General features: G+C 51.4%; 1 protein-coding gene across 2 annotated transcripts in view; it reads right to left on the bottom strand.

Annotated features, from left to right (window-relative positions):
* Positions 1–1,389: 1,389 nt before the first annotated feature.
* Positions 1,390–27,930, bottom strand: part of CTDSP1 (CTD small phosphatase 1) — a 39,353-nt gene continuing 12,812 nt past the window's right edge. Inside the window, exons 2-7 of one of the 2 annotated variants that reach the window (XM_069982263.1) lie at positions 24,698–24,843; positions 19,846–19,944; positions 17,932–17,988; positions 7,364–7,456; positions 2,809–2,994; positions 1,390–2,431 (exon numbers count right to left, since the gene is read on the bottom strand). In XM_069982263.1, the coding sequence (XP_069838364.1) occupies positions 2,303–2,431; positions 2,809–2,994; positions 7,364–7,456; positions 17,932–17,988; positions 19,846–19,944; positions 24,698–24,843 (710 nt within the window). In that variant the 3' untranslated portion in view covers positions 1,390–2,302. The remainder of the gene's footprint in view (positions 2,432–2,808; positions 2,995–7,363; positions 7,457–17,931; positions 17,989–19,845; positions 19,945–24,697; positions 24,844–27,930) is intronic. The other variant, XM_069982264.1, reaches the window with a different exon arrangement.

Below are 27,930 nucleotides of genomic sequence, written 5' to 3' on the forward strand. Positions count from 1 at the left end.
GGGGGAGGGGGGTTGTGGGGGGAGAGGATGGGGGTGGGGGTGTGGAGGGGGGAGAGGATGGGGGTGTGGAGGGGGGAGAGGATGGGGGTGGGGGTGTGGAGGGGGGATACTGATCCCGGCCGCGTTGCTATAACATCATACATACACATATACATAATTATAAGGTTCCAATTTAGTAAAAGGAAGCCATGTTTTTCCTGGTGCTGCCCCCGGTGGTGAGGCGGCATATAACAATGGCGGCTTCTTTCCTCACATTACACAGCTGGTAATATGGTGAGTAGCCTGCAGGAAAGTGTGCAGGTCAGGACTACTCCTCTCAGGGGAGGCTGGGGGTGCTGGTCATTGTGGCCACCCAGAGATTTAAGGCAAATGGTTTAATGTCTGATCCTCCACCTGGAAATCACAAGGCAATAAGAAGGCACAAACAGCAGCAAGAGCTGCGCTCCAAGTTCTTCCGGACAGTATATCAATTCACTTAACAAGATGGCAGCCATATTGAGTGCATAAACACCCAGTCACATGACCAAGGTCCGGAGTGTGGGAGGTCCCGCCCCAAATCACCCCTCTGGAGGACAAGGACACTTAACGAGTCCCAGCCCTGAAGGGTGTATGGCCCCGGTGCGTGACCTCTGCGGGGGGCCCCCACATATAAGGCACAAAGCTAAAGGGAAGGGAATCAATATTGTGTCTCGTACTGCTGCCCATCACCCTGAAACACCCCCGAAACCTCAACCTGACTAAGCCGCCATCCCTGGGATCAGAGGAGCCGCCGCCATCCCTGGGATCAGAGGAGCCGCCGCCATCCCCGGGATCAGAGGAGCCGCCGCCATCCCCGGGATTGGACCTGTCCTCTGGTCCCTGAGATTTTACAGCATATTGCTCCAGCCCCTGCTCTTCCCTGCTCGGGATTCCCCACTGATATACGTCTGTAAATGAGGGGGGAGCGACCGATTTCCGGGGTGGGGTCTTTGTTACATTAAATAAAGGTGTTGCCCACCAAGCACCGACCGCAAATGTGACCAGCACAAAATATACCCCCTGCACAGCATCAACACTTTCCCAGGGGCGGCCCCCCTCACACCCAAATACTTGATAAAACTGGTGCAAATTCTTAGATAAAAAAATTAAATCATTAATTTTTGAATTTCCATTACAAATTTAAAAAATGCAAATTGTTGGTGCAAATATACCGGCAGAACGGACCTGGCCGTGATTACCCCAAGGCTGAATCCGGTGCCGACTTGGCATAGAGGCCCCGCCCACATTCAGTCCCAGCCCAGGTGTAAGCAGGCCCAGGAGAAGCCGCGCCCACACTCAGTCCCAGCCCAGGAGAAGCACGCCCACATTCAGTCCCAGCCCAGGAGAAGCCCCGCCCACACTCAGTCCCAGCCCACACTCAGTCCCAGTTTTTGTTGGTGCAAATATACCGGCAGAACGGACCTGGCCGTGATTACCCCAAGGCTGAATCCGGTGCCGACTTGGCATAGAGGCCCCGCCCACATTCAGTCCCAGCCCAGGTGTAAGCAGGCCCAGGAGAAGCCGCGCCCACACTCAGTCCCAGCCCAGGAGAAGCACGCCCACATTCAGTCCCAGCCCAGGAGAAGCACGCCCACATTCAGTCCCAGCCCAGGAGAAGCACGCCCACATTCAGTCCCAGTCCAGGTGTGAGCAGGCACAGGAAAAGCCCCGCCCACATTCAGTCCCAGCCCAGGAGAAGCACGCCCACATTCAGTCCCAGCCCAGGAGAAGCCCGCCCACATTCAGTCCCAGTCCAGGTGTGAGCAGGCACAGGAAAAGCCCCGCCCACATTCAGTCCCAGCCCAGGAGAAGCCTGCCCTCATTCAGTCCCAGCCCAGGAGAAGCACGCCCACATTCAGTCCCAGCCCAGGAGAAGCCTGCCCTCATTCAGTCCCAGCCCAGGAGAAGCACGCCCACATTCAGTCCCAGCCCAGGAGAAGCCCGCCCACATTCAGTCCCAGCCCAGGTGTGAGAAGGCACAGGAAAAGCCCCGCCCACATTCAGTCCCAGCCCAGGAGAAGCCCGCCCACATTCAGTCCCAGCCCAGGTGTGAGAAGGCACAGGAAAAGCCCCACCCACATTCAGTCCCAGCCCAGGTGTGAGCAGGCTTAGAAGCCTCGCCCACATTCAGTCCCTGCCTGGGTCTGAGCAGACACGGGCAGAAGCCCCACCCACATTCAGCATCAGCCTAGGAGAAGCCCCGCCCACATTCAGTCCCAGCCCAGAAGCCCCGCCCACATTCAGCCCCTGCCCAGGTCTGAGCCCCGCCCACCAGTGGCAGTCATTAGCTGGCTGTCCGCCGCTGCCTTAGAACGCTGTACACATCGTCCACGCCGCGCAGCTTCTCAAAGAAGGGAATGAGGTCCAGCAGCTCCGTGTCGCTCATGTCATCAAACCAGGAAACTACGGGCACCTGCGGGGACAAGACATTCTCTTACTGCCCGCCACACAGCGCCCCCTACTGTCTTCTCACAGCTGCAGGGTTCTTCCAGTGTGATCCAGTCTCAGCAGTCTGGACTCTCGGGGTGTATCACATGGAGATCCGGCCCCCAGGAGCCCTGATGATGTAACCATACCATACATGGGCGGCTACCATACATGGTCAGTGACATCCTCATCCTCCGGAACGGCGGCGGAGCTGCAGACACAACCACACACAACCTGTGCACAGCTGGATGCAACTGTAACAAACCCTCAGCTGTCAGACATATTGGGTTTGATATTTAATATCTCTGCTTGCTGTCAGACCTCAGAGCCCCCCTTTATGGCCTCCATCACTATGGGGCGTACCGCGTTATCGGGATGGAAGATGTAGGACGCCGGGGAGTTGTCCACGATCACCAGCTTGTTCAGCTCCCGGCCCAGCCGGCTCAGGTCCTTCACATAATTCCCCCGATGGAAGGCGCAGGATTCACGGAAGAGGCGGGCGCGAAAGGCTCCCCACTTATCCAGAAGATCAGCAACTGGATCAGCGTACTGCGAGGAAGAGGAGACCGTGTAAGAGAGTGCGGGAGCCCCCATCATCTATACTGCCCCCCATCATCTATACTGCCCCCCATCATCTATACTACCCCCCTATCATCTATACTGCCCCCCATCATCTATACTGCCCCCCATAATCTATACTGCCCCCCCATCATCTATACTGCCCCCCCATCATCTATACTACCCCCCTATCATCTATACTGCCCCCCATCATCTATACTGCCCCCCCATCATCTATACTGCCCCCCCATCATCTATACTGCCCCCCATCATCTATACTGCCCCCCATCATCTATACTACCCCCCTATCATCTATACTGCCCCCATCATCTATACTACCCCCCTATCATCTATACTGCCCCCCCATCATCTATAAAGCCCCCCATCATCTATACTGCCCCCCCATCATCTATACTGCCCCCCATCATCTATACTACCCCCCTATCATCTATACTGCCCCCATCATCTATACTACCCCCCTATCATCTATACTGCCCCCCCATCATCTATACTGCCCCCATCATCTATACTACCCCCCTATCATCTATACTGCCCCCATCATCTATACTACCCCCCTATCATCTATACTACCCCCCTATCATCTATACTGCCCCCATCATCTATACTACCCCCCTATCATCTATACTGCCCCCCCATCATCTATAAAGCCCCCCATCATCTATACTGCCCCCCCATCATCTATACTGCCCCCCATCATCTATACTGCCCCCCATCATCTATACTACCCCCCCATCATCTATACTGCCCCCATCATCTATACTGCCCCCCATCTCTATACTACCCCCCTATCATCTATACTGCCCCCCCCCCCATCATCTATACTGCCCCCATCATCTATACTACCCCCCATCATCTATACTGCCCCCCATCATCTATACTGCCCCCCCCCATCATCTATACTGCCCCCATCATCTATACTGCCCCCCATCTCTATACTACCCCCCCTATCATCTATACTGCCCCCCCCATCATCTATACTGCCCCCCCCATCATCTATACTGCCCCCCATCATCTATACTGCCCCCCATCATCTATACTGCCCCCATCATCTATACTACCCCCTATCATCTATACTGCCCCCCATCATCTATAAAGCCCCCCATCATCTATACTGCCCCCCTATCATCTATACTGCCCCCCCATCATCTATACTGCCCCCCATCATCTATACTGCCCCCCCATCATCTATACTGCCCCCCATCATCTATACTACCCCCCCATCATCTATACTGCCCCCATCATCTATACTACCCCCCTATCATCTATACTGCCCCCCATCATCTATACTGCCCCCCATCATCTATACTGCCCCCCTATCATCTATACTGCCCCCCTATCATCTATACTACCCCCCATCATCTATACTGCCCCCCTATCATCTATACTACCCCCCATCATCTATACTACCCCCCATCATCTATACTGCCTCCCATCATCTATACTACCCCCCTATCATCTATACTGCCCCCATCATCTATACTACCCCCCTATCATCTATACTGCCCCCCATCATCTATAAAGCCCCCCATCATCTATACTGCCCCCCTATCATCTATACTGCCCCCCTATCATCTATACTACCCCCCATCATCTATACTGCCCCCCCATCATCTATACTGCCCCCCCCCATCATCTATACTGCCCCCATCATCTATACTGCCCCCCATCTCTATACTACCCCCCTATCATCTATACTGCCCCCCCCCCATCATCTATACTGCCCCCCCATCATCTATACTGCCCCCCCATCATCTATACTGCCCCCCATCATCTATACTACCCCCCATCTCTATACTACCCCCCTATCATCTATACTGCCCCCCCCATCATCTATACTGCCCCCCCATCATCTATACTGCCCCCCATCATCTATACTGCCCCCCATCATCTATACTGCCCCCCATAATCTATACTGCCCCCCCATCATCTATACTGCCCCCCCATCATCTATACTACCCCCCTATCATCTATACTGCCCCCCATCATCTATACTACCCCCCCATCATCTATACTGCCCCCCCATCATCTATACTGCCCCCCATCATCTATACTGCCCCCCATCATCTATACTGCCCCCCCATCATCTATACTGCCCCCCATCATCTATACTGCCCCCCCATCATCTATACTGCCCCCCCATCATCTATACTGCCCCCCCCATCATCTATACTGCCCCCCATCATCTATACTGCCCCCATCATCTATACTACCCCCCTATCATCTATACTGCCCCCCATCATCTATAAAGCCCCCCATCATCTATACTGCCCCCCTATCATCTATACTGCCCCCCTATCATCTATACTACCCCCCATCATCTATACTGCCCCCCCATCATCTATACTGCCCCCCCCATCATCTATACTGCCTACCATCATCTATACTACCCCCCGATCATCTATACTGCCCCCCATCATCTATACTGTCCCCATCATCTATACTGCCCTCCATCATCTATACTACCCCATCATCTATACTGCCCCCCATCATCTATACTACCCCCCATCATCTATACTGCCCCCCATCATCTATACTGCCCCCCCATCATCTATACTGCCCCCCATCATCTATACTACCCCCCGATCATCTATACTGCCCCCCATCATCTATACTACCCCATCATCTATACTACCCCCCTATCATCTATAATGCCCCCCATCATCTATAAAGCCCCCCATCATCTATACTGCCCCCCCCATCATCTATACTGCCCCCATCATCTATACTGCCCCCCATCATCTATAAAGCCCCCCATCATCTATACTACCCCCCTATCATCTATACTACCCCCCCATCATCTATACTGCCCCCCATCATCTATACTGCCCCCCATCATCTATATGGTACCTAAACCTTTTGCCCTTTATTTTCTGAATGAATAAACTGATCACTGTAACAGCGCTCAATACAATATTGACTGAATGGTGTTGGTGGTCTTCGTGCCAGTAGTGTTGGTGGTCTCCGTACCGATGGTGTTGGTGGTCCCCGTGACGGAGGTGTTGGTGGTCTTCGTGACGGTGGTGTTGGTGGTCCCTGTACTGATGGTGTTGGTGGTCCCTGTGATGGTGGTGTTGGTGGTCCCCAAGACAGTGGTGTTGGTGGTCTCCGTCACGGTGGTGTTGGTGGTCTCCGTGACGGTGGTGTTGGTGGTCCCTGTGACGGTGGTGTTGGTGGTCCCTGTAAAGGTGGTGTTGGTGGTCTCCGCAACGTTGGTGTTGGTGGTCCCCGCACCGGTGGTGTTGGTGGTCCCCGTGACAGTGGTGTTAGTGGTCTCTGTGGTGGTGGTCCCCGTACCGGTGGTGTTGGTGGTCCCTGTACCGGTAGTGTTGGTGGTCCCCGTAATGGTGGTGTTGATGGTCCCCGTGACGGAGGTGTTGGTGGTCTTCGTGACGGTGGTGTTGGTGGTCCCCGTACCGATGGTGTTGGTGGTCCCTGTGATGGTGGTGTTGGTGGTCCCCGTGACTGTGGTGTTGGTGGTCCCTGTGAGGGTGGTGTTGGTGGTCTCCACAACGTTGGTGTTGGTGGTCTCCGTGACGGTGGTGTTGATGGTCTCCGTGACGGTGGTGTTGGTGGTCTCCGTGACGGTGGTGTTGGTGGTCTCCGTGACGGTGGTGTTGGTGGTCCCCGTATCGGTGGTGTTGGTGGTCCCTGTACCGGTAGTGTTGGTGGTCCCCGTAATGGTGGTGCTGATGGTCCCCATAATGGTGGTGTTGGTGGTCCCCGTGACAGTGGTGTTGGTGGTCTCTGTGGTGGTGGTGTTGGTGGTCTCCGTGACTGTTGTGTTGGTGATCTCCGTAGCAGTGGTGTTGGTGGTCCCCGTACCGGTGGTGTTGGTGGTCCCCGTAATGGTGGTGTTGATGGTCCCCGTGACAGTGGTGTTGGTGGTCTCTGTGCTGGTGGTGTTGGCGGTCCCTGTATCGGTGATGTTGGTGGTCCCTGTACCGGTAGTGTTGGTGGTCCCTGTACCGGTAGTGTTGGTGGTCCCCGTAATGGTGGTGTTGGTGGTCTCTGTGGTGGTGGTGGTGTTGGTGGTCTCTGTGGTGGTGGTGTTGGTGGTCCCCGTATCGGTGGTGTTGGTGGTCCCCTTACCAGTGGTGCTGGTGGCCTCCGCACAGTGGCCACCCCTTTGCTAGGTCCTTCCCTGGAGGGATATGTGACTAGTCCGGTGTTCTGAGGCTCCACCAAGCTTTTTGCATATTTCTGATGTGTGAGAGATTTATGGAAGGCTCCACTGAGGGATGTGATGGGGGGAGCCGCGCTGCTGGGGCCCCCTCAGTGTCATTCTAGGACAGATTTTTTAGGGGAATTCCCCTTCTACAGCTTCACACTTATAGCTCACCTTTGCCAGGCTTGCGGTGAAGAGGACGCACTCGAACATTTCCCCCATCCGCCTCAGGAACTCATCCACGTGCGGCCGCTTCAACACGTAAACCTGGGGGGAAAGATCAAGACCCCGGGTGGGAGGGAGCAATGGACAACAGAAGGAATCCCGCAGAGTGGTAACAGAGGGGTCCCCTGGGATCTAAGGAAGGGGGGGGACTACAAGTGCCAGGACCGGGGTTCATTAACTGACACCCTAAACCCAGACTGTGATGTTATAGCTCCTCCCCTCTCCCGATCCTGTAGCTGTGATGTTATAGCTCCTCCCCTCTCCTGTACCCTAGCTGTGATGTTATAGCTCCTCCCCTCTCCCGATCCTCTAGCTGTGATGTTATAGCTCCTCCCCTCTCCTGTACCCTAGGTGTGATGTTATAGCTCCTCTCCTTTCCATCCTGTACCCTAGCTTGGATGTTATAGCTCCTCCCCTCTCTCTCCTGTACCCTAGCTTGGATGTTATAGCTCCTCCCCTCTCCCTCCTGTACCCTAGCTGTAATGTTATAGCTCCTCCCCTCTCCCTCCTGTACCCTAGCTGTGATGTTATAGCTCCTCCCCTCTCCCTCCTGTACTCTAGCTGTGATGTTATAGCTCCTCCCCTCTCCCTCCTGTACTCTAGCTGTGATGTTATAGCTCCTCCCCTCTCCCTCCTGTACTCTAGCTGTGATGTTATAGCTCCTCCCCTCTCCCTCCTGTACTCTAGCTGTGATGTTATAGCTCCTCCCCTCTCCTGTACCCTAGCTGTGATGTTATAGCTCCTCCCCTCTCCTGTACCCTAGCTGTGATGTTGTAGCTCCTCCCCTCTCCCTCCTGTACCCTAGCTGTGATGTTATAGCTCCTCCCCTCTCTCCTGTACTGTAGCTGTGATGTTATAGCTCCTCCCCTCTCCTGTACTGTAGCTGTGATGTTATAGCTCCTCCCCTCTCCTCTAGCTGTGATGTTATAGCTCCTCCCCTCTCTCTCCTGTACTCTAGCTGTGATGTTATAGCTCCTCCCCTCTCCCTCCTGTACCCTAGCTGTGATGTTATAGCTCCTCCCCCCTCCCTCCTGTACTCTAGCTGTGATGTTATAGCTCCTCCCCTTTCCCAATCCTCTAGCTGTGATGTTATAGCTCCTCCCATCTCCCTACTGTACCCTAGCTGTGATGTTATAGCTCCTCCCCTCTCCCTCCTGTACCCTAGCTGTGATGTTATAGCGCCTCCCCTCTCCTGTACTCTAGCTGTGATGTTATAGCTCCTCCCCTCTCCTGTACTCTAGCTGTGATGTTATAGCTCCTCCCCTCTCCTGTACCCTAGCTGTGATGTTATAGCGCCTCCCCTCTCCTGTACTCTAGCTGTGATGTTATAGCTCCTCCCCTCTCCTGTACTCTAGCTGTGATGTTATAGCTCCTCCCCTCTCCTGTACCCTAGCTGTGATGTTATAGCTCCTCCCCTCTCCCTGTCCTCTAGCTGTGATGTTATAGCTCCTCCCCTCTCCCTCCTGTACTCTAGCTGTGATGTTATAGCTCCTCCCCTCTCCCTCCTGTACTCTAGCTGTGATGTTATAGCTCCTCCCCTCTCCCGGTCCTCTAGCTGTGATGTTATAGCTCCTCCCCTCCCCCTCCTGTACCCTAGCTGTGATGTTATAGCTCCTCCCCTCTCCCTCCTGTACTCTAGCTGTGATTTTATAGCTCCTCCCCTCTCCCGGTATTCTAGCTGTGATGTTATAGCTCCTCCTCTCTCCCTCTTGTACCCTAGCTGTGATGTTATAGCTCCTCCCCTCTCCCTTAGCTGTGATGTTATAGCTCCTCCCCTCTCCCTCCTGTACTCTAGCTGTGATGTTATAGCTCCTCCCCTCTCCCTGTCCTCTAGCTGTGATGTTATAGCTCCTCCCCTCTCCCTCCTGTACCCTAGCTGTGATGTTATAGCTCCTCCCCTCCCCCTCCTGTACCCTAGCTGTGATGCTATAGCTCCTCCTCTCTCCTGTACTCTAGCTGTGATGTTATAGCTCCTCCCCTCTCCCTTCTGTACTCTAGCTGTGATGTTATAGCTCCTCCCCTCTCCTGTACCCTAGCTGTGATGTTATAGCTCCTCCCCTCTCCCTGTCCTCTAGCTGTGATGTTATAGCTCCTCCCCTCTCTCTCCTGTACTCTAGCTGTGATGTTACAGCTCCTCCCCTCTCCCTCCTGTACCCTAGCTGTGATGTTATAGCTCCTCCCCCCTCCCTCCTGTACTCTAGCTGTGATGTTATAGCTCCTCCCCTCTCCCGATCCTCTAGCTGTGATGTTATAGCTCCTCCCCTCTCCCTCCTGTACCCTAGCTGTGATGTTATAGCTCCTCCCATCCCCCTCCTGTACCCTAGCTGTGATGTTATAGCTCCTCCCCTCTCCCTGTCCTCTAGCTGTGATGTTATAGCTCCTCCCCTCTCCCTCCTGTACTCTAGCTGTGATGTTATAGCTCCTCCCCTCTCCCGGTCCTCTAGCTGTGATGTTATAGCTCCTCCCCTCTCCCTCCTGTACCCTAGCTGTGATGTTATAGCTCCTCCCCTCTCCCTCCTGTACTTTAGCTGTGATGTTATAGCTCCTCCCCTCTCCCGGTCCTCTAGCTGTGATGTTATAGCTCCTCCTCTCTCCCTCTTGTACCCTAGCTGTGATGTTATAGCTCCTCCCCTTTCCCTTAGCTGGGATGTTATAGCTCCTCCCCTCTCCCTCCTGTACTCTAGCTGTGATGTTATAGCTCCTCCCCTCTCCTGTACCCTAGCTGTGATGTTATAGCTCCTCCCCTCTCCCTCCTGTACCCTAGCCGTGATGTTATAGCTCCTCCCCTCTCCTGTACCCTATCTGTGATGTTATAGCTCCTCCCCTCTCCTGTACCCTAGCTGTGATGTTATAGCTCCTCCCCTCTCCCTTCTGTACTCTAGCTGTGATGTTATAGCTCCTCCCCTCTCCTGTACCCTAGCTGTGATGTTTTAGCTCCTCCCTCTCCCTCCTGTACTCTAGCTGTGATGTTATAGCTCCTCCCGTCTCCCTCCTGTACTCTAGCTGTGATGTTATAGCTCCTCCCCTCTCTCTCCTGTACTCTAGCTGTGATGTCATAGCTCCTCCCCTCTCCCTTCTGTACTCTAGCTGTGATGTCATAGCTCCTCCCCTCTCTCCTGTACTCTAGCTGTGATGTTATAGCTCCTCCCCTCTCCCTCCTGTACTCTAGCTGTGATGTTATAGCTCCTCCCCTCTCCTGTACCCTAGCTGTGATGTTATAGCTCCTCCCTCTCCCTCCTGTACTCTAGCTGTGATGTTATAGCTCCTCCCCTCTCCTGTACCCTAGCTGTGATGTTATAGCTCCTCCCCTCTCCCTGTCCTCTAGCTGTGATGTTATAGCTCCTCCCCTCTCCCTCCTGTACTCTAGCTGTGATGTTATAGCTCCTCCCCTCTCCCTCCTGTACTCTAGCTGTGATGTTATAGCTCCTCCCCTCTCCCGGTCCTCTAGCTGTGATGTTATAGCTCCTCCCCTCCCCCTCCTGTACCCTAGCTGTGATGTTATAGCTCCTCCCCCTCTCCCTCCTGTACTCTAGCTGTGATTTTATAGCTCCTCCCCTCTCCCGGTATTCTAGCTGTGATGTTATAGCTCCTCCTCTCTCCCTCTTGTACCCTAGCTGTGATGTTATAGCTCCTCCCCTCTCCCTTAGCTGTGATGTTATAGCTCCTCCCCTCTCCCTCCTGTACTCTAGCTGTGATGTTATAGCTCCTCCCCTCTCCCTGTCCTCTAGCTGTGATGTTATAGCTCCTCCCCTCTCCCTCCTGTACCCTAGCTGTGATGTTATAGCTCCTCCCCTCCCCCTCCTGTACCCTAGCTGTGATGCTATAGCTCCTCCTCTCTCCTGTACTCTAGCTGTGATGTTATAGCTCCTCCCCTCTCCCTCCTGTACTCTAGCTGTGATGTTATAGCTCCTCCCCTCTCCTGTACCCTAGCTGTGATGTTATAGCTCCTCCCCTCTCCCTGTCCTCTAGCTGTGATGTTATAGCTCCTCCCCTCTCTCTCCTGTACTCTAGCTGTGATGTTACAGCTCCTCCCCTCTCCCTCCTGTACCCTAGCTGTGATGTTATAGCTCCTCCCCCCTCCCTCCTGTACTCTAGCTGTGATGTTATAGCTCCTCCCCTCTCCCGATCCTCTAGCTGTGATGTTATAGCTCCTCCCCTCTCCCTCCTGTACCCTAGCTGTGATGTTATAGCTCCTCCCATCCCCCTCCTGTACCCTAGCTGTGATGTTATAGCTCCTCCCCTCTCCCTGTCCTCTAGCTGTGATGTTATAGCTCCTCCCCTCTCCCTCCTGTACTCTAGCTGTGATGTTATAGCTCCTCCCCTCTCCCGGTCCTCTAGCTGTGATGTTATAGCTCCTCCCCTCTCCCTCCTGTACCCTAGCTGTGATGTTATAGCTCCTCCCCTCTCCCTCCTGTACTTTAGCTGTGATGTTATAGCTCCTCCCCTCTCCCGGTCCTCTAGCTGTGATGTTATAGCTCCTCCTCTCTCCCTCTTGTACCCTAGCTGTGATGTTATAGCTCCTCCCCTTTCCCTTAGCTGGGATGTTATAGCTCCTCCCCTCTCCCTCCTGTACTCTAGCTGTGATGTTATAGCTCCTCCCCTCTCCTGTACCCTAGCTGTGATGTTATAGCTCCTCCCCTCTCCCTCCTGTACCCTAGCCGTGATGTTATAGCTTCTCCCCTCTCCTGTACCCTATCTGTGATGTTATAGCTCCTCCCCTCTCCTGTACCCTAGCTGTGATGTTATAGCTCCTCCCCTCTCCCTTCTGTACTCTAGCTGTGATGTTATAGCTCCTCCCCTCTCCTGTACCCTAGCTGTGATGTTATAGCTCCTCCCTCTCCCTCCTGTACTCTAGCTGTGATGTTATAGCTCCTCCCGTCTCCCTCCTGTACTCTAGCTGTGATGTTATAGCTCCTCCCCTCTCTCTCCTGTACTCTAGCTGTGATGTCATAGCTCCTCCCCTCTCCCTTCTGTACTCTAGCTGTGATGTCATAGCTCCTCCCCTCTCTCCTGTACTCTAGCTGTGATGTTATAGCTCCTCCCCTCTCCCTCCTGTACTCTAGCTGTGATGTTATAGCTCCTCCCCTCTCCTGTACCCTAGCTGTGATGTTATAGCTCCTCCCTCTCCCTCCTGTACTCTAGCTGTGATGTTATAGCTCCTCCCCTCTCCTGTACCCTAGCTGTGATGTTATAGCTCCTCCCCTCTCCTGTACCCTAGCTGTGATGTTATAGCTCCTCCCGTCTCCCTCCTGTACTCTAGCTGTGATGTTATAGCTCCTCCCCTCTCCCTCCTGTACTCTAGCTGTGATGTTATAGCTCCTCCCCTCTCTCTCCTGTACTCTAGCTGTGATGTTATAGCTCCTCCCTCTCCCTCCTGTACTCTAGCTGTGATGTTATAGCTCCTCCCCTCTCCCTTAGCTGGGATGTTATAGCTCCTCCCGTCTCCCTTCTGTACTCTAGCTGTGATGTTATAGCTCCTCCCCTCTCCTGTACCCTAGCTGTGATGTTATAGCTCCTCCCCTCTCCCTTAGCTGGGATGTTATAGCTCCTCCCGTCTCCCTCCTGTACTCTAGCTGTGATGTTATAGCTCCTCCCCTCTCCTGTACCCTAGCTGTGATGTTATAGCTCCTTCCCTCTCCTGTACCCTAGCTGTGATGTTATAGCTCCTCCCCTCTCCCGATCCTCTAGCTGTGATGTTATAGCTCCTCCCCTCTCCTGTACCCTAGCTGTGATGTTATAGCTCCTCCCCTCTCTCTCCTGTACTCTAGCTGTGATGTTATAGCTCCTCCCTTCTCCCTCCTGTACCCTAGCTGTGATGTTATAGCTCCTCCCTTCTCCCTCCTGTACTCTAGCTGTGATGTTATAGCTCCTCCCCTCTCCCTTAGCTGGGATGTTATAGCTCCTCCCCTCTCCCTCCTGTACTCTAGCTGTGATGTTATAGCTCCTCCCTTCTCCCTCCTGTACCCTAGCTGTGATGTTATAGCTCCTCCCCTCTCTCTCCTGTACTCTAGCTGTGATGTTATAGCTCCTCCCCTCTCCCGGTCCTCTAGCTGTGATGTTATAGCTCCTCCCCTCTCCCTCCTGTACTCTAGCTGTGATGTTATAGCTCCTCCCCTCTCCCTCCTGTACTCTAGCTGTGATGTTATAGCTCCTCCCCTCTCCCTCCTGTACTCTAGCTGTGATGTTATAGCTCCTCCCCTCTCCCTCCTGTACCCTAGCTGTGATGTTATAGCTCCTCCCCTCTCCCTCCTGTACCCTAGCTGTGATGTTATAGCTCCTCCCCTCTCCCTCCTGTACCCTAGCTGTGATGTTATAGCTCCTCCCCTCTCCCTCCTGTACTCTAGCTGTGATGTTATAGCTCCTCCCCTCTCCTGTACTCTAGCTGTGATGTTATAGCTCCTCCCTCTCCCTCCTGTACTCTAGCTGTGATGTTATATCTCCTCCCCTCTCCCTCCTGTACCCTAGCTGTGATGTTATAGCTCCTCCCTCTCCCTCCTGTATTCTAGCTGTGATGTTATAGCTCCTCCCCTCTCTCCTGTACTCTAGCTGTGATGTTATAGCTCCTCCCTCTCCCTCCTGTACTCTAGCTGTGATGTTATATCTCCTCCCTATCCCTCTGTATTCTAGCTGTGATGTTATAGCTCCTCCCTCTCCCTCCTGTACTCTAGCTGTGATGTTATAGCTCCTCCCTCTCCCTCCTGTACCCTAGCTGTGATGTTATAGCTCCTCCCCTCTCCCGATCCTCTAGCTGTGATGTTATAGCTCCTCCCCTCTCCTCTAGCTGTGATGTTATAGCTCCTCCCCTCTCCTGTACCCTAGCTGTGATGTTATAGCTCCTCCCCTCTCCCTCCTGTACCCTAGCTGTGATGTTATAGCTCCTCCCCTCTCCTGTACCCTAGCTGTGATGTTATAGCTCCTCCCCTCTCCCAATCCTCTAGCTGTGATGTTATAGCTCCTCCCCTCTCCTGTACTCTAGCTGTGATGTTATAGCTCCTCCCCTCTCCTGTACTCTAGCTGTGATGTTATAGCTCCTCCCCTCTCTCTCCTGTACTCTAGCTGTGATGTTATAGCTCCTCCCCTCTCCCTCCTGTACTCTAGCTGTGATGTTATAGCTCCTCCCCTCTCCCTCCTGTACTCTAGCTGTGATGTTATAGCTCCTCCCCTCTACCGATCCTCTAGCTGTGATGTTATAGCTCCTCCCCTCTCCTGTACTCTAGCTGTGATGTTATAGCTCCTCCCCTCTCCTGTACTCTAGCTGTGATGTTATAGCTCCTCCCCTCTCCCTCCTGTACTCTAGCTGTGATGTTATAGCTCCTCCCCTCTCCTTTACCCTAGCTGTGATGTTATAGCTCCTCCCCTATCCCTCCTGTACCCTAGCTGTGATGTTATAGCTCCTCCCCTCTCCCTCCTGTACCCTAGCTGTGATGTTATAGCTCCTCCCCTCTCCCTCCTGTACTCTAGCTGTGATGTTATAGCTCCTCCCTCTCCCTCTTGTACTCTAGCTGTGATGTTATATCTCCTCCCCTCTCCCTCCTGTACCCTAGCTGTGATGTTATATCTCCTCCCTATCCCTCTGTATTCTAGCTGTGATGTTATAGCTCCTCCCTCTCCCTCTTGTACTCTAGCTGTGATGTTATATCTCCTCCCTTCTCCCTCTGTATTCTAGCTGTGATGTTATAGCTCCTCCCCTCTCTCTCCTGTACTCTAGCTGTGATGTTACAGCTCCTCCCCTCTCCCTCCTGTACCCTAGCTGTGATGTTATAGCTCCTCCCCTCTCCCTCCTGTACTCTAGCTGTGATGTTATAGCTCCTCCCCTCTCTCTCCTGTACTCTAGCTGTGATGTTATAGCTCCTCCCCTCTCTCTCCTGTACCCTAGCTGTGATATTATAGCTCCTCCCCTCTCTCTCCTGTACTCTAGCTGTGATGTTACAGCTCCTCCCCTCTCCCTCCTGTACCCTAGCTGTGATGTTATAGCTCCTCCCCTCTCCCTCCTGTACTCTAGCTGTGATGTTATAGCTCCTCCCCTCTCCCTCCTGTACTCTAGCTGTGATGTTATAGCTCCTCCCCTCTCCCGATCCTCTAGCTGTGATGTTATAGCTCCTCCCCTCTCCTGTACTCTAGCTGTGATGTTATAGCTCCTCCCCTCTCCTGTACTCTAGCTGTGATGTTATAGCTCCTCCCCTCTCCCTCCTGTACCCTAGCTGTGATGTTATAGCTCCCCCCCTCTCTCTCCTGTACCCTAGCTGTGATGTTATAGCTCCTCCCCTCTCCCTCCTGTACCCTAGCTGTGATGTTATAGCTCCTCCCCTCTCCTGTACTCTAGCTGTGATGTTATATCTCCTCCCCTCTCTCTCCTGTACTCTAGCTGTGATGTTATAGCTCCTCCCCTCTCTCTCCTGTACTCTAGCTGTGATGTTATAGCTCCTCCCCTCTCCCTCCTGTACCCTAGCTGTGATGTTATAGCTCCTCCCCTCTCCTGTACTCTAGCTGTGATGTTATATCTCCTCCCCTCTCTCTCCTGTACTCTAGCTGTGATGTTATAGCTCCTCCCCTCTCCCGGTCCTCTAGCTGTGATGTTATAGCTCCTCCCCTCTCCCTCCTGTACTCTAGCTGTGATGTTATAGCTCCTCCCTCTCCCTCCTGTACTCTAGCTGTGATGTTATAGCTCCTCCCCTCTCCCGATCCTCTAGCTGTGATGTTATAGCTCCTCCCCTCTCCTGTACTCTAGCTGTGATGTTATAGCTCCTCCCCTCTCCTGTACTCTAGCTGTGATGTTATAGCTCCTCCCCTCTCCCTTCTGTACTCTAGCTGTGATGTTATAGCTCCTCCCTCTCTCTCCTGTACTCTAGCTGTGATGTTATAGCTCCTCCCCTCTCTCTCCTGTACTCTAGCTGTGATGTTATAGCTCCCCCCCTCTCTCTCCTGTACTCTAGCTGTGATGTTATAGCTCCTCCCCTCTCTCTCCTGTACTCTAGCTGTGATGTTATAGCTCCTCCCTCTCCCTCCTGTACTCTAGCTGTGATGTTATAGCTCCTCCCCTCTCCTGTACTCTAGCTGTGATGTTATAGCTCCTCCCCTCTCTCTCCTGTACTCTAGCTGTGATGTTATAGCTCCTCCCCTCTCCCGATCCTCTAGCTGTGATGTTATAGCTCCTCCCCTCTCCTGTACTCTAGCTGTGATGTTATAGCTCCTCCCCTCTCTCTCCTGTACTCTAGCTGTGATGTTATAGCTCCTCCCCTCTCTCTCCTGTACTCTAGCTGTGATGTTATAGCTCCTCCCCTCTCCCTCCTGTACTCTAGCTGTGATGTTATAGCTCCTCCCCTCTCTCTCCTGTACTCTAGCTGTGATGTTATAGCTCCTCCCCTCTCCCTCCTGTACTCTAGCTGTGATGTTATATCTCCTCCCTATCCCTCTGTATTCTAGCTGTGACCCCGGTCAGTATATATCCCTCTGACACCATTATAACTGCCTGCCAGGAGGGGAGGATCTATAGGAACCTGCCAGGAGGGGAGGAGCTACAGGAGCCTGCCAGGAGGGGAGGATCTATAGGAACCTGCAAGGAGGGGAGGAGCTACAGGAGCCTGCCAGGAGGGGAGGATCTATAGGAGCCTGCCAGGAGGGGAGGATCTATAGGAACCTGCCAGGAGGGGAGGAGCCATGGAACCTGCCAGGAGGGGAGGAGCTACAGGAGCCTGCCAGGAGGAGAGGAGCTACAGGAGCCTGCCAGGAGGGGAGGAGCTACAGGAGCCTGCCAGGAGGGAAGGATCTATAGGAAGCTGCAAGGAGGGGAGGAGCCATAGAGCCTGCCAGGAGGGGAGGAGCTATAGGAAGCTGCAAGGAGGGGAGGAGCCATGGAGCCTGCCAGGAGGGGAGGAGCTACAGGAGCCTGCCAGGAGGGGAGGATCTATAGGAACCTGCCAGGAGGGGAGGAGCCATGGAACCTGCCAGGAGGGGAGGAGCTACAGGAGCCTGCCAGGAGGAGAGGAGCTACAGGAGCCTGCCAGGAGGGGAGGAGCTACAGGAGCCAGCCAGGAGGGGAGGATCTATAGGAGCCTGCCAGGAGGGGAGGAGCTATAGGAACCTGCCATGAGGGGAGGAGTTACAGGACCCTGCCAGGAGGGGAGGAGCTATATGAACCTGTGTGGGTATGGGGTGGAAAGGTTGAGAAGGTGGAAGGGGAGGAGCATCTGGGAGGGGAGGAGCATCTGGGAGGGGAGGAGTAGCCAGGAGGGGAGGAGCAGCCAGGCCACTGGATTCCTACCTGGGGTAACTAGTGAGAACAGCCTGGTGACAGGAGATTCCAGCTCTGAAGCGCAGGATTCTGCCTCTTCTGGTGGTTTGTGGCCGTGGCTGACCACAAGTAACCGAGAAAAGGCTGAGAGGTGAGAGCGCAGCCTATCCTGGATTACTTGAAGCTAGCAGCGACCGGTGGGGAGATGGATGCCAGGCTGCAGTATGGCCGCCGCGTCCTCCCTGAAGGACGAACACAGAGGAGGGACGATAGAGCCGCCATTTACCTGATGGACCGTTCCATCGATTTCTACCGGAATGATAAAGTCGGCGTTACTGACCGGCTGCAAAAGAGGGAAACACAGATGAGAACAGCGCCACCCCTCTGCACAGGTCATGTGGGGAACTGCCATCAGCGCTGCCAGAGGTCCTGCTGCGGAGCCATGTGATCAGCACTGCCAGGGGCCCGGTACCTGCTCCAGAGCCATGTGATCAGCACTGCCAGGGGCCCGGTACCTGCTCCAGAGCCATGTGATCAGCACTGCCAGGGGCCCGGTACCTGCTCCAGAGCCAAGTGATCAGCACTGCCAGGGGCCCGGTACCTGCTCCAGAGCCAGGTGATCAGCACTGCCAGGGGCCCGGTACCTGCTGCGGAGCCAGGTGATCAGCACTGCCAGGGGCCCGGTACCTGCTGCGGAGCCAGGTGATCAGCACTGCCAGGGGCCCGGTACCTGCTCCAGAGCCAGGTGATCAGCACTGCCAGGGGCCCGGTACCTGCTGCGGAGCCATGTGATCAGCACTGCCAGGGGCCCGGTACCTGTTCCGGAGCCAGGTGATCAGCACTGCCAGGGGCCCGGTACCTGCTGCGGAGCCATGTGATCAGCACTGCCAGGGGCCCGGTACCTGTTCCGGAGCCAGGTGATCAGCACTGCCAGGGGCCCGGTACCTGTTCCGGAGCCAGGTGATCAGCACTGCCAGGGGCCCGGTACCTGCTCCAGAGCCAGGTGATCAGCACTGCCAGGGGCCCGGTACCTGCTCCAGAGCCATGTGATCAGCACTGCCAGGGGCCCGGTACCTGCTCCAGAGCCAGGTGATCAGCACTGCCAGGGGCCCGGTACCTGCTCCAGAGCCATGTGATCAGCACTGCCAGGGGCCCGGTACCTACTGCGGAGCCATGTGATCAGCACTGCCAGGGGCCCAGTACCTACTGCGGAGCCATGTGATCAGCACTGCCAGGGGCCCGGTACCTACTGCGGAGCCATGTGATCAGCACTGCCAGGGGCCCAGTACCTACTGCGGAGCCAGGTGATCAGCACTGCCAGGGGCCCGGTACCTGCTCCAGAGCCAGGTGATCAGCACTGCCAGGGGCCCGGTACCTACTGCGGAGCCATGTGATCAGCACTGCCAGGGGCCCAGTACCTACTGCGGAGCCAGGTGATCAGCACTGCCAGGGGCCCGGTACCTACTGCGGAGCCAGGTGATCAGCACTGCCAGGGGCCCGGTACCTGCTCCAGAGCCAGGTGATCAGCACTGCCAGGGGCCCGGTACCTGCTCCAGAGCCAGGTGATCAGCACTGCCAGGGGCCCGGTACCTGCTCCAGAGCCATGTGATCAGCACTGCCAGGGGCCCGGTACCTGCTCCAGAGCCAGGTGATCAGCACTGCCAGGGGCCCGGTACCTGCTCCAGAGCCATGTGATCAGCACTGCCAGGGGCCCGGTACCTGCTCCAGAGCCAGGTGATCAGCACTGCCAGGGGCCCGGTACCTGCTCCAGAGCCATGTGATCAGCACTGCCAGGGGCCCAGTACCTACTGCGGAGCCATGTGATCAGCACTGCCAGGGGCCCGGTACCTACTGCGGAGCCAGGTGATCAGCACTGCCAGGGGCCCGGTACCTACTGCGGAGCCAGGTGATCAGCACTGCCAGGGGCCCGGTACCTGCTCCAGAGCCAGGTGATCAGCACTGCCAGGGGCCCGGTACCTGCTCCAGAGCCATGTGATCAGCACTGCCAGGGGCCCGGTACCTGCTCCAGAGCCAGGTGATCAGCAGTGCCAGGGGCCCGGTACCTGCTCCAGAGCCAGGTGATCAGCACTGCCAGGGGCCCGGTACCTGCTCCAGAGCCAGGTGATCAGCACTGCCAGACAGCAGATATGGATACCGGACACCCGGATGGCCGCGGTCGCTGTAACTGATCACAAATTACCTTGAACGAGCTATGAACCAGCGTCTCATCCAGATCGATCACCACGCAGATCCTCCCGGCGTCCTGCGGCTTCACCTCCTGCAGCAGATACTTGGTGCTCTACATGGGAGGAGTTTATTACATCACTATTGTCCCTGCTGGTTACCCCCGGTATTACATCACTAGTGTCCCTGCTGGTTACCCCCGGTATTACATCACTAATGTCCCTGCTGGTTATCCCCGGTATTACATCACTAGTGTCCCTGCTGGTTACCCCCGGTATTACATCACTAATGTCCCTGCTGGTTATCCCCGGTATTACATCACTAGTGTCCCTGCTGGTTATCCCCGGTATTACATCACTAGTGTCCCTGCTGGTTACCCCCGGTATTACATCACTAATGTCCCTGCTGGTTATCCCCGGTATTACATCACTAATGTCCCTGCTGGTTACAGTCAGTATTACATCACTAGTGTCCCTGCTGGTTATCCCCAGTATTACATCACTAGTGTCCCTGCTGGTTACAGTCAGTATTACATCACTAGTGTCCCTGCTGGTTATCCCCAGTATTACATCACTAGTGTCCCTGCTGGTTACAGTCAGTATTACATCACTAGTGTCCCTGCTGGTTATCCCCAGTATTACATCACTAATGTCCCTGCTGGTTATCCCCGGTATTACATCACTAGTGTCCCTGCTGGTTACAGTCAGTATTACATCACTAGTGTCCCTGCTGGTTACCCCTGGTATTACATCACTAGTGTCCCTGCTGGTTACCCCCGATATTACATCACTAGTGTCCCTGCTGGTTACAGTCAGTATTACATCACTAGTGTCCCTGCTAGTTATCCCCGGTATTACATGACTAGTGTCCCGGCTGGTTATCCCCAGTATTACATCACTAGTGTCCCTGCTGGTTACAGTCAGTATTACATCACTAGTGTCCCTGCTGGTTACAGTCAGTATTACATCACTAGTGTCCCTGCTGGTTACAGTCAGTATTACATCACTAGTGTCCCTGCTGGTTATCCCCAGTATTACATCACTAGTGTCCCTGCTGGTTACAGTCAGTATTATATCACTAGTGTCCCTGCTGGTTACAGTCAGTATTATATCACTAGTGTCCCTGCTGGTTACAGTCAGTATTACATCACTAGTGTCCCTGCTGGTTACCCCCGATATTACATCACTAGTGTCCCTGCTGGTTACCCCCGGTATTACATCACTAGTGTCCCTGCTGGTTACCCCCAATATTACATCACTAGTGTCCCTGCTGGTTACAGTCAGTATTACATCACTAGTGTCCCTGCTGGTTACAGTCAGTATTACATCACTAGTGTCCCTGCTGGTTACAGTCAGTATTACATCACTAGTGTCCCTGCTGGTTACAGTCAGTATTACATCACTAGTGTCCCTGCTGGTTATCCCCAGTATTACATCACTAGTGTCCCTGCTGGTTACCCCCGGTATTACATCACTAGTGTCCCTGCTGGTTACCCCCAATATTACATCACTAGTGTCCCTGCTGGTTACCCCCAGTATTACATCACATGACCCTGTACTGTCACGCTAGTTCCATACATGGTAGTTTTTGTGACAAAGCTGCATGTGGACTATAAAGGAAGGATTTATACTTCTGCTTACTGCTAGATCCACTTCAGGTATTAAGAAGAGCGCACCATTAGGAGGAGCTATAGGAACGTTAACCGAAGGACCCAAAAACACAGCGATAATCTGCTGATTATCAGACTAAGTACTGCTCCGTGTAATAGCTGCCGCTCCGTGTAATACCTGCCCCTCCGTGGAACAGCTACTCCATGTAATAGCTGCAGCTCCATGTAATAGCTGCCGCTCCTTGTAATAGCTGCCGCCCCATGGAACAGCTGCCGCTCCGTGTTATAGCTGCCGCTCCATGTAATAGCTGCCGCTCCATGTAATAGCTGCCGCTCTAACAGCTGCTCCGTGTTATAGCCGCTCCGTGAAATAGCTGCCGCTCCGTGTAATAGCTGCCGCTCTAACAGCTGCTCTGTGTTATAGCCGCTCCGTGTATTAGCTGCCGCTCCATGTAATAGCTGCCGCTCTGCCTAAGGGTACTATTACACGGAACGATAATCTGCCAAATCGGCCCGATTCGGCCAATTATAGCTCCATGTAATAAATACAACGATCAGCCGATGATTGCTGATATAGGTTTGGACCTATTTTCGTCGGGCGCGACTGCACACCGCTACGTGTAATAGCGGTGTGCAGCCGGTGACTGACGATATACATTACCTATCCACATTACAGGGCTGCTGCTGCGGTCTTCTTCTCCCCGGGTCCTGCGCGCTCTAGCTTCGGAGTGGCCTGTTAGCTGACAGACCGCCTGGCCAATCACAGGCCGTGGCGGTCCCGGCCTGTGATTGGCTGAGCGGCCTGTTAGCTGACAGGCCACTCTGAAGTTAAAGCGCGCGGGACCCGTGGAGAAGAAGACAGCAGCAGCCCTGGAATGTGGATAGGAAAATTTTATAGTTAAGCAAGGGCTGCAAGGACATCGGTAACAATGTCCCTGCAGCCCTTGTTTAACAATTATCGGGCCGTGTAATAGGTCCAGTAAACGAGTAACGATCTAGCAGATCGCTGTTCATTTACAGGTATTATTGGCCCCCATCGGCCCGTGTAATACCACTCTAACAGCTGCTCCATGTAATAGCTGCCGCTCTGTCTAACAGCTGCTCCATGTAATAGCTGCCGCTCCGTGTATTAGCTGTCGCTCCGTGTATTAGCTGCGGCTCTGTGTATTAGCTGTCGCTCCGTGTATTAGCTGTCGCTTCGTTTATTAGCTGCCACTCCGTGTATTAGCTGCCGCTCCTTGGAATAGCTGCCGCTCCTTGGAATAGCTGCCGCTCCCTGCTCCGTGTATTACCTGCTCCGTGTATTAGCTGCCGCTCTAACAGCTGGTTCGTTTATTAGTTGCCGCTCCGTGTAATAGCTGCCGCTCTGTCTAACAGCTGCTCCGTTTATTAGCTGTCGCTCCTTGGAATGGCTGCCGCTCCTTGGAATAGCTGCCGCTCCTTGGAATAGCTGCCGCTCCCTGCTCCGTGTATTACCTGCTCCGTGTATTAGCTGCCGCTCTAACAGCTGGTTCGTTTATTAGTTGCCGCTCCGTGTAATAGCTGCCGCTCTGTCTAACAGCTGCTCCGTTTATTAGCTGTCGCTCCTTGGAATGGCTGCCGCTCCTTGGAATGGCTGCCGCTCCTTGGAATAGCTGCAGCTCCGTGTAATAGCTGCAGCTCCGTGTAATAGCTGCCGCTCTGTGTAATAGCTGCTCCGTGTATTAACTGCCGCTCTAACAGCTGCTCCGTTTATTAGTTGCCACTCCGTGTAATAGCTGCCGCTCTGTCTAACGGCTGCTTCGTGTAATAGCTGCCGCTCCGTGTAATAGCTGCCGCTCTGTCTAACGGCTGCTCCGTTTATTAGCTGCCGCTCCGTGTATTAGCTGCCGCTCCTTGGAATAGCTGCCGCTCCTTGGAATAGCTGCCGCTCTAACAGCTGCTCCGTTTATTAGTTGCCGCTTCATGTAGTAGCTGCTCTGTGTAATAGCTGCTGCTTCTTGTAATAGCTGCCGCTCCGTGTAATAGCTGCCACTTCTTGTAATAGCTGCCACTCCGCGTAATAGCTGCCGCTACGTGTAGTAGCTGCTCCGTGTAATAGCTGCCGCTCCTTGTAATAGCTGCCTCTCCGTGTAATAGCTGCCGCTCAGTGTAACAGCTGCTCTGGGTAATAGCTGCCGCTTCGTGTAACAGATGCTCCTTGTAATAGCTGCCGCTCCTTGTAATAGCTGCCGCTCCATGTAATAGCTGCCGCTCCGTGTAAAAACTGCTCCGTGTAATAGCTGCCGCTCCGTGTAATAACTGCTCCGTGTAATAGCTGCCGCTCCGTGTAGTAGCTGCTTCATGTAATAGTTGCCGCTCCGTGTAATAGCTGTCGCTCTGGGTAGTAGCTGCTGCTCCGTGTAATAGCTGCCGCTCCGTGTAATAGCTGCCGCTCCGTGTAATAGCTGCCGCTTCTTGTAATAGCTGCCGCTCCGTGTAATAGCTGCCGCTCCGTGTAACAGCTGCTCTGGGTAATAGCTGCCGGTCCGTGTAACAGATTCTCCGTGTAATAGCTGCCGCTCCTTGTAATAGCTGCCGCTCCGTGTAATAGCTGCCGCTCCGTGTAATAGCTGCCGCTCCGTGTAATAACTGCTCCGTGTATTAGTTGCCGCTCCGTGTAATAATTACTTCGTGTAATAGCTGCCGCTCCGTGTAGTAGCTGCTTCATGTAATAGTTGCGGCAACGTGTAATAGCTGTCGCTCCGGGTAATAGCTGCCGCTCCGTGTAACAGCTGCTCCGTGTAATAGCTGCCGCTCCGTGTAATAGCTGCCGCTCCGTGTAATGGCTGCTCCGTGTAATAGCTGCCACTCTGTGTAACAGCTGCCGCTTCGTGTAAAAGCTGCCGCTCATACATATATATATATATATATATATATATATATATATATATAAACACATATATACACACACATATACAGTACTTCCTGCCCGTGTTATAGTGGCACTCGTATACAGGCCCTCTAATAAGACCCTTAGATGGACCCTGGAGAAATGTGCAACATTATGGTAAATGGGGGATTTCATAACAGCGTCAGATATATGACAACCAGTCCAACACAAAGCACAAGCTCACAATACAGTCCGACACCATAACAGACTGCAGATCCCCTACTGCAGAGCTGCACTCACTATTCTGCTGGTGGGGTCACTGTGTATATACATTAATACAGGATGTAACTCAGGATCAGTAATGTATACTCCAGAGCTGCACTCACTATTCTGCTTTCTGTTTCTCACCTTTTGGAGCGATCCATTCTCCTCGGTTAGGAGGGGGGCGTTGTTATTCACAGGTTGGGGCTCAGTTTCCTGGCACAGGCAGCAGAACAGAGAGTGGAAGATGCTTCGTCTTGGTGGCTTCTTGGAGGATGAGGAGCTGTGCACACCTGGGGGAAGGGGGAGAAGGAGGTACATAAGAAAGCAGCATAGCAGTCACATGACCCATCGGCGTTCATGATCACAAATAGGCTGATAATCCCGGAGATCAGCCATCACATTGTCACCGCTCAGAATGGTGATCTCCAATCACTGCAGTATTGTAGTATATTCCTGTATATAGGAGCAGTATTATAGTAGTTATATCCCAGTATATAGGAGCAGTATTATAGTAGTTATATCCCTGTATATAGGAGCAGTATTATAGTAGTATATTCCTGTATATAGGAGCAGTATTATAGTAGTTATATCCCTGTATATAGGGGCAGTATTATAGTAGTATATTCCTGTATATAGGAGCAGTATTATAGTAGTAAATTCCTGTATATAGCAGCAGTATTATAGTAGTTATATTCCTGTATATAGCAGCAGTATTATAGTAGTTATATTCCTGTATATAGGAGCAGTATTATAGTAGTATATTCCTGTATATAGGAGCAGTATTATAGTAGTATATTCCTGTATATAGGTGCAGTATTATAGTAGTATATACCTGTATATAGGAGCAGTATTATAGTAGTTATATCCCTGTATATAGGGGCAGTATTATAGTAGTATATTCCTGTATATAGGAGCAGTATTATAGTAGTATATTCCTGTATATAGGAGCAGTATTATAGTAGTATATTCCTGTATATAGGAGCAGTATTATAGTAGTATATTCCTGTATATAGGAGCAGTATTATAGTAGTATATTCCTGTATATAGGAGCAGTATTATAGTAGTTATATCCCTGTATATAGGAGCAGTATTATAGTAGTATATTCCTGTATATAGGAGGAGTATTATAGTAGTATATTCCTGTATATAGGAGCAGTATTATAGTAGTATATTCCTGTATATAGGAGCAGTATTATAGTAGTTATATCCCTGTATATAGGAGCAGTATTATAGTAGTTATATTCCTGTACATAGGAGCAGTATTATAGTAGTTATATTCCTGTATATAGGAGCAGTATTATAGTAGTTATATTCCTGTATATAGGAGCAGTATTATAGTAGTATATTCCTGTATATAGGAGCAGTATTATAGTAGTATATCCCTGTATATAGGAGCAGTATTACAGTAGTATATTCCTGTATATAGGAGCAGTATTATAGTAGTATATTCCTGTATATAGGAGCAGTATTATAGTAGTTATATCCCTGTATATAGGAGCAGTATTATAGTAGTATATCCCTGTATATAGGAGAAGTATTATAGTAGTATAATCCTGTATATAGGAGCAGTATTATAGTAGTATATTCCTGTATATAGGAGCAGTATTATAGTAGTATATTCCTGTATATAGGAGCAGTATTATAGTAGTATATTCCTGTATATAGGAGCAGTATTATAGTAGTTATATCCCTGTATATAGGAGCAGTATTATAGTAGTATATTCCTGTATATAGCAGCACTATTGTAGTATATTCCTGTATATAGGAGCAGTATTATAGTAGTATATTCCTGTATATAGGAGCAGTATTATAGTAGTTATATCCCTGTATATAGGGGCAGTATTATAGTAGTATATTCCTGTATATAGGAGCAGTATTATAGTAGTAAATTCCTGTATATAGCAGCAGTATTATAGTAGTTATATTCCTGTATATAGCAGCAGTATTATAGTAGTTATATTCCTGTATATAGGAGCAGTATTATAGTAGTATATTCCTGTATATAGGAGCAGTATTATAGTAGTATATTCCTGTATATAGGTGCAGTATTATAGTAGTATATACCTGTATATAGGAGCAGTATTATAGTAGTTATATCCCTGTATATAGGGGCAGTATTATAGTAGTATATTCCTGTATATAGGAGCAGTATTATAGTAGTATATTCCTGTATATAGGAGCAGTATTATAGTAGTATATTCCTGTATATAGGAGCAGTATTATAGTAGTATATTCCTGTATATAGGAGCAGTATTATAGTAGTATATTCCTGTATATAGGAGCAGTATTATAGTAGTTATATCCCTGTATATAGGAGCAGTATTATAGTAGTATATTCCTGTATATAGGAGGAGTATTATAGTAGTATATTCCTGTATATAGGAGCAGTATTATAGTAGTATATTCCTGTATATAGGAGCAGTATTATAGTAGTTATATCCCTGTATATAGGAGCAGTATTATAGTAGTTATATTCCTGTACATAGGAGCAGTATTATAGTAGTTATATTCCTGTATATAGGAGCAGTATTATAGTAGTTATATTCCTGTATATAGGAGCAGTATTATAGTAGTATATTCCTGTATATAGGAGCAGTATTATAGTAGTATATCCCTGTATATAGGAGCAGTATTACAGTAGTATATTCCTGTATATAGGAGCAGTATTATAGTAGTATATTCCTGTATATAGGAGCAGTATTATAGTAGTTATATCCCTGTATATAGGAGCAGTATTATAGTAGTATATCCCTGTATATAGGAGAAGTATTATAGTAGTATAATCCTGTATATAGGAGCAGTATTATAGTAGTATATTCCTGTATATAGGAGCAGTATTATAGTAGTATATTCCTGTATATAGGAGCAGTATTATAGTAGTATATTCCTGTATATAGGAGCAGTATTATAGTAGTTATATCCCTGTATATAGGAGCAGTATTATAGTAGTTATATCCCTGTATATAGAAGTATTATAGTAGTTATATTCCTGTATATAGGAGCAGTATTATAGTAGTTATATCCCTGTATATAGGAGCAGTATTATAGTAGTTATATTCCTGTATATAGGAGCAGTATTATAGTAGTATATTCCTGTATATAGGGGCAGTATTATAGTAGTATATTCCTGTATATAGGAGGCAGTATTATAGTAGTATATCCCTGTATATAGGAGCAGTATTATAGTAGTATATTCCTGTATATAGGAGCAGTATTATAGTAGTATATTCCTGTATATAGGAGCAGTATTATAGTAGTTATATTCCTGTATATAGGGGGCAGTATTATAGTAGTATATTCCTGTATATAGTGGGCAGTATTATAGCAGTTATATTCCTGTATATAGGAGCAGTATTATAGTAGTATATTCCTGTATA

The sequence above is a fragment of the Dendropsophus ebraccatus genome, chromosome 9 (assembly GCF_027789765.1).
Source record: "Dendropsophus ebraccatus isolate aDenEbr1 chromosome 9, aDenEbr1.pat, whole genome shotgun sequence".
NCBI lineage: Eukaryota > Metazoa > Chordata > Amphibia > Anura > Hylidae > Dendropsophus > Dendropsophus ebraccatus.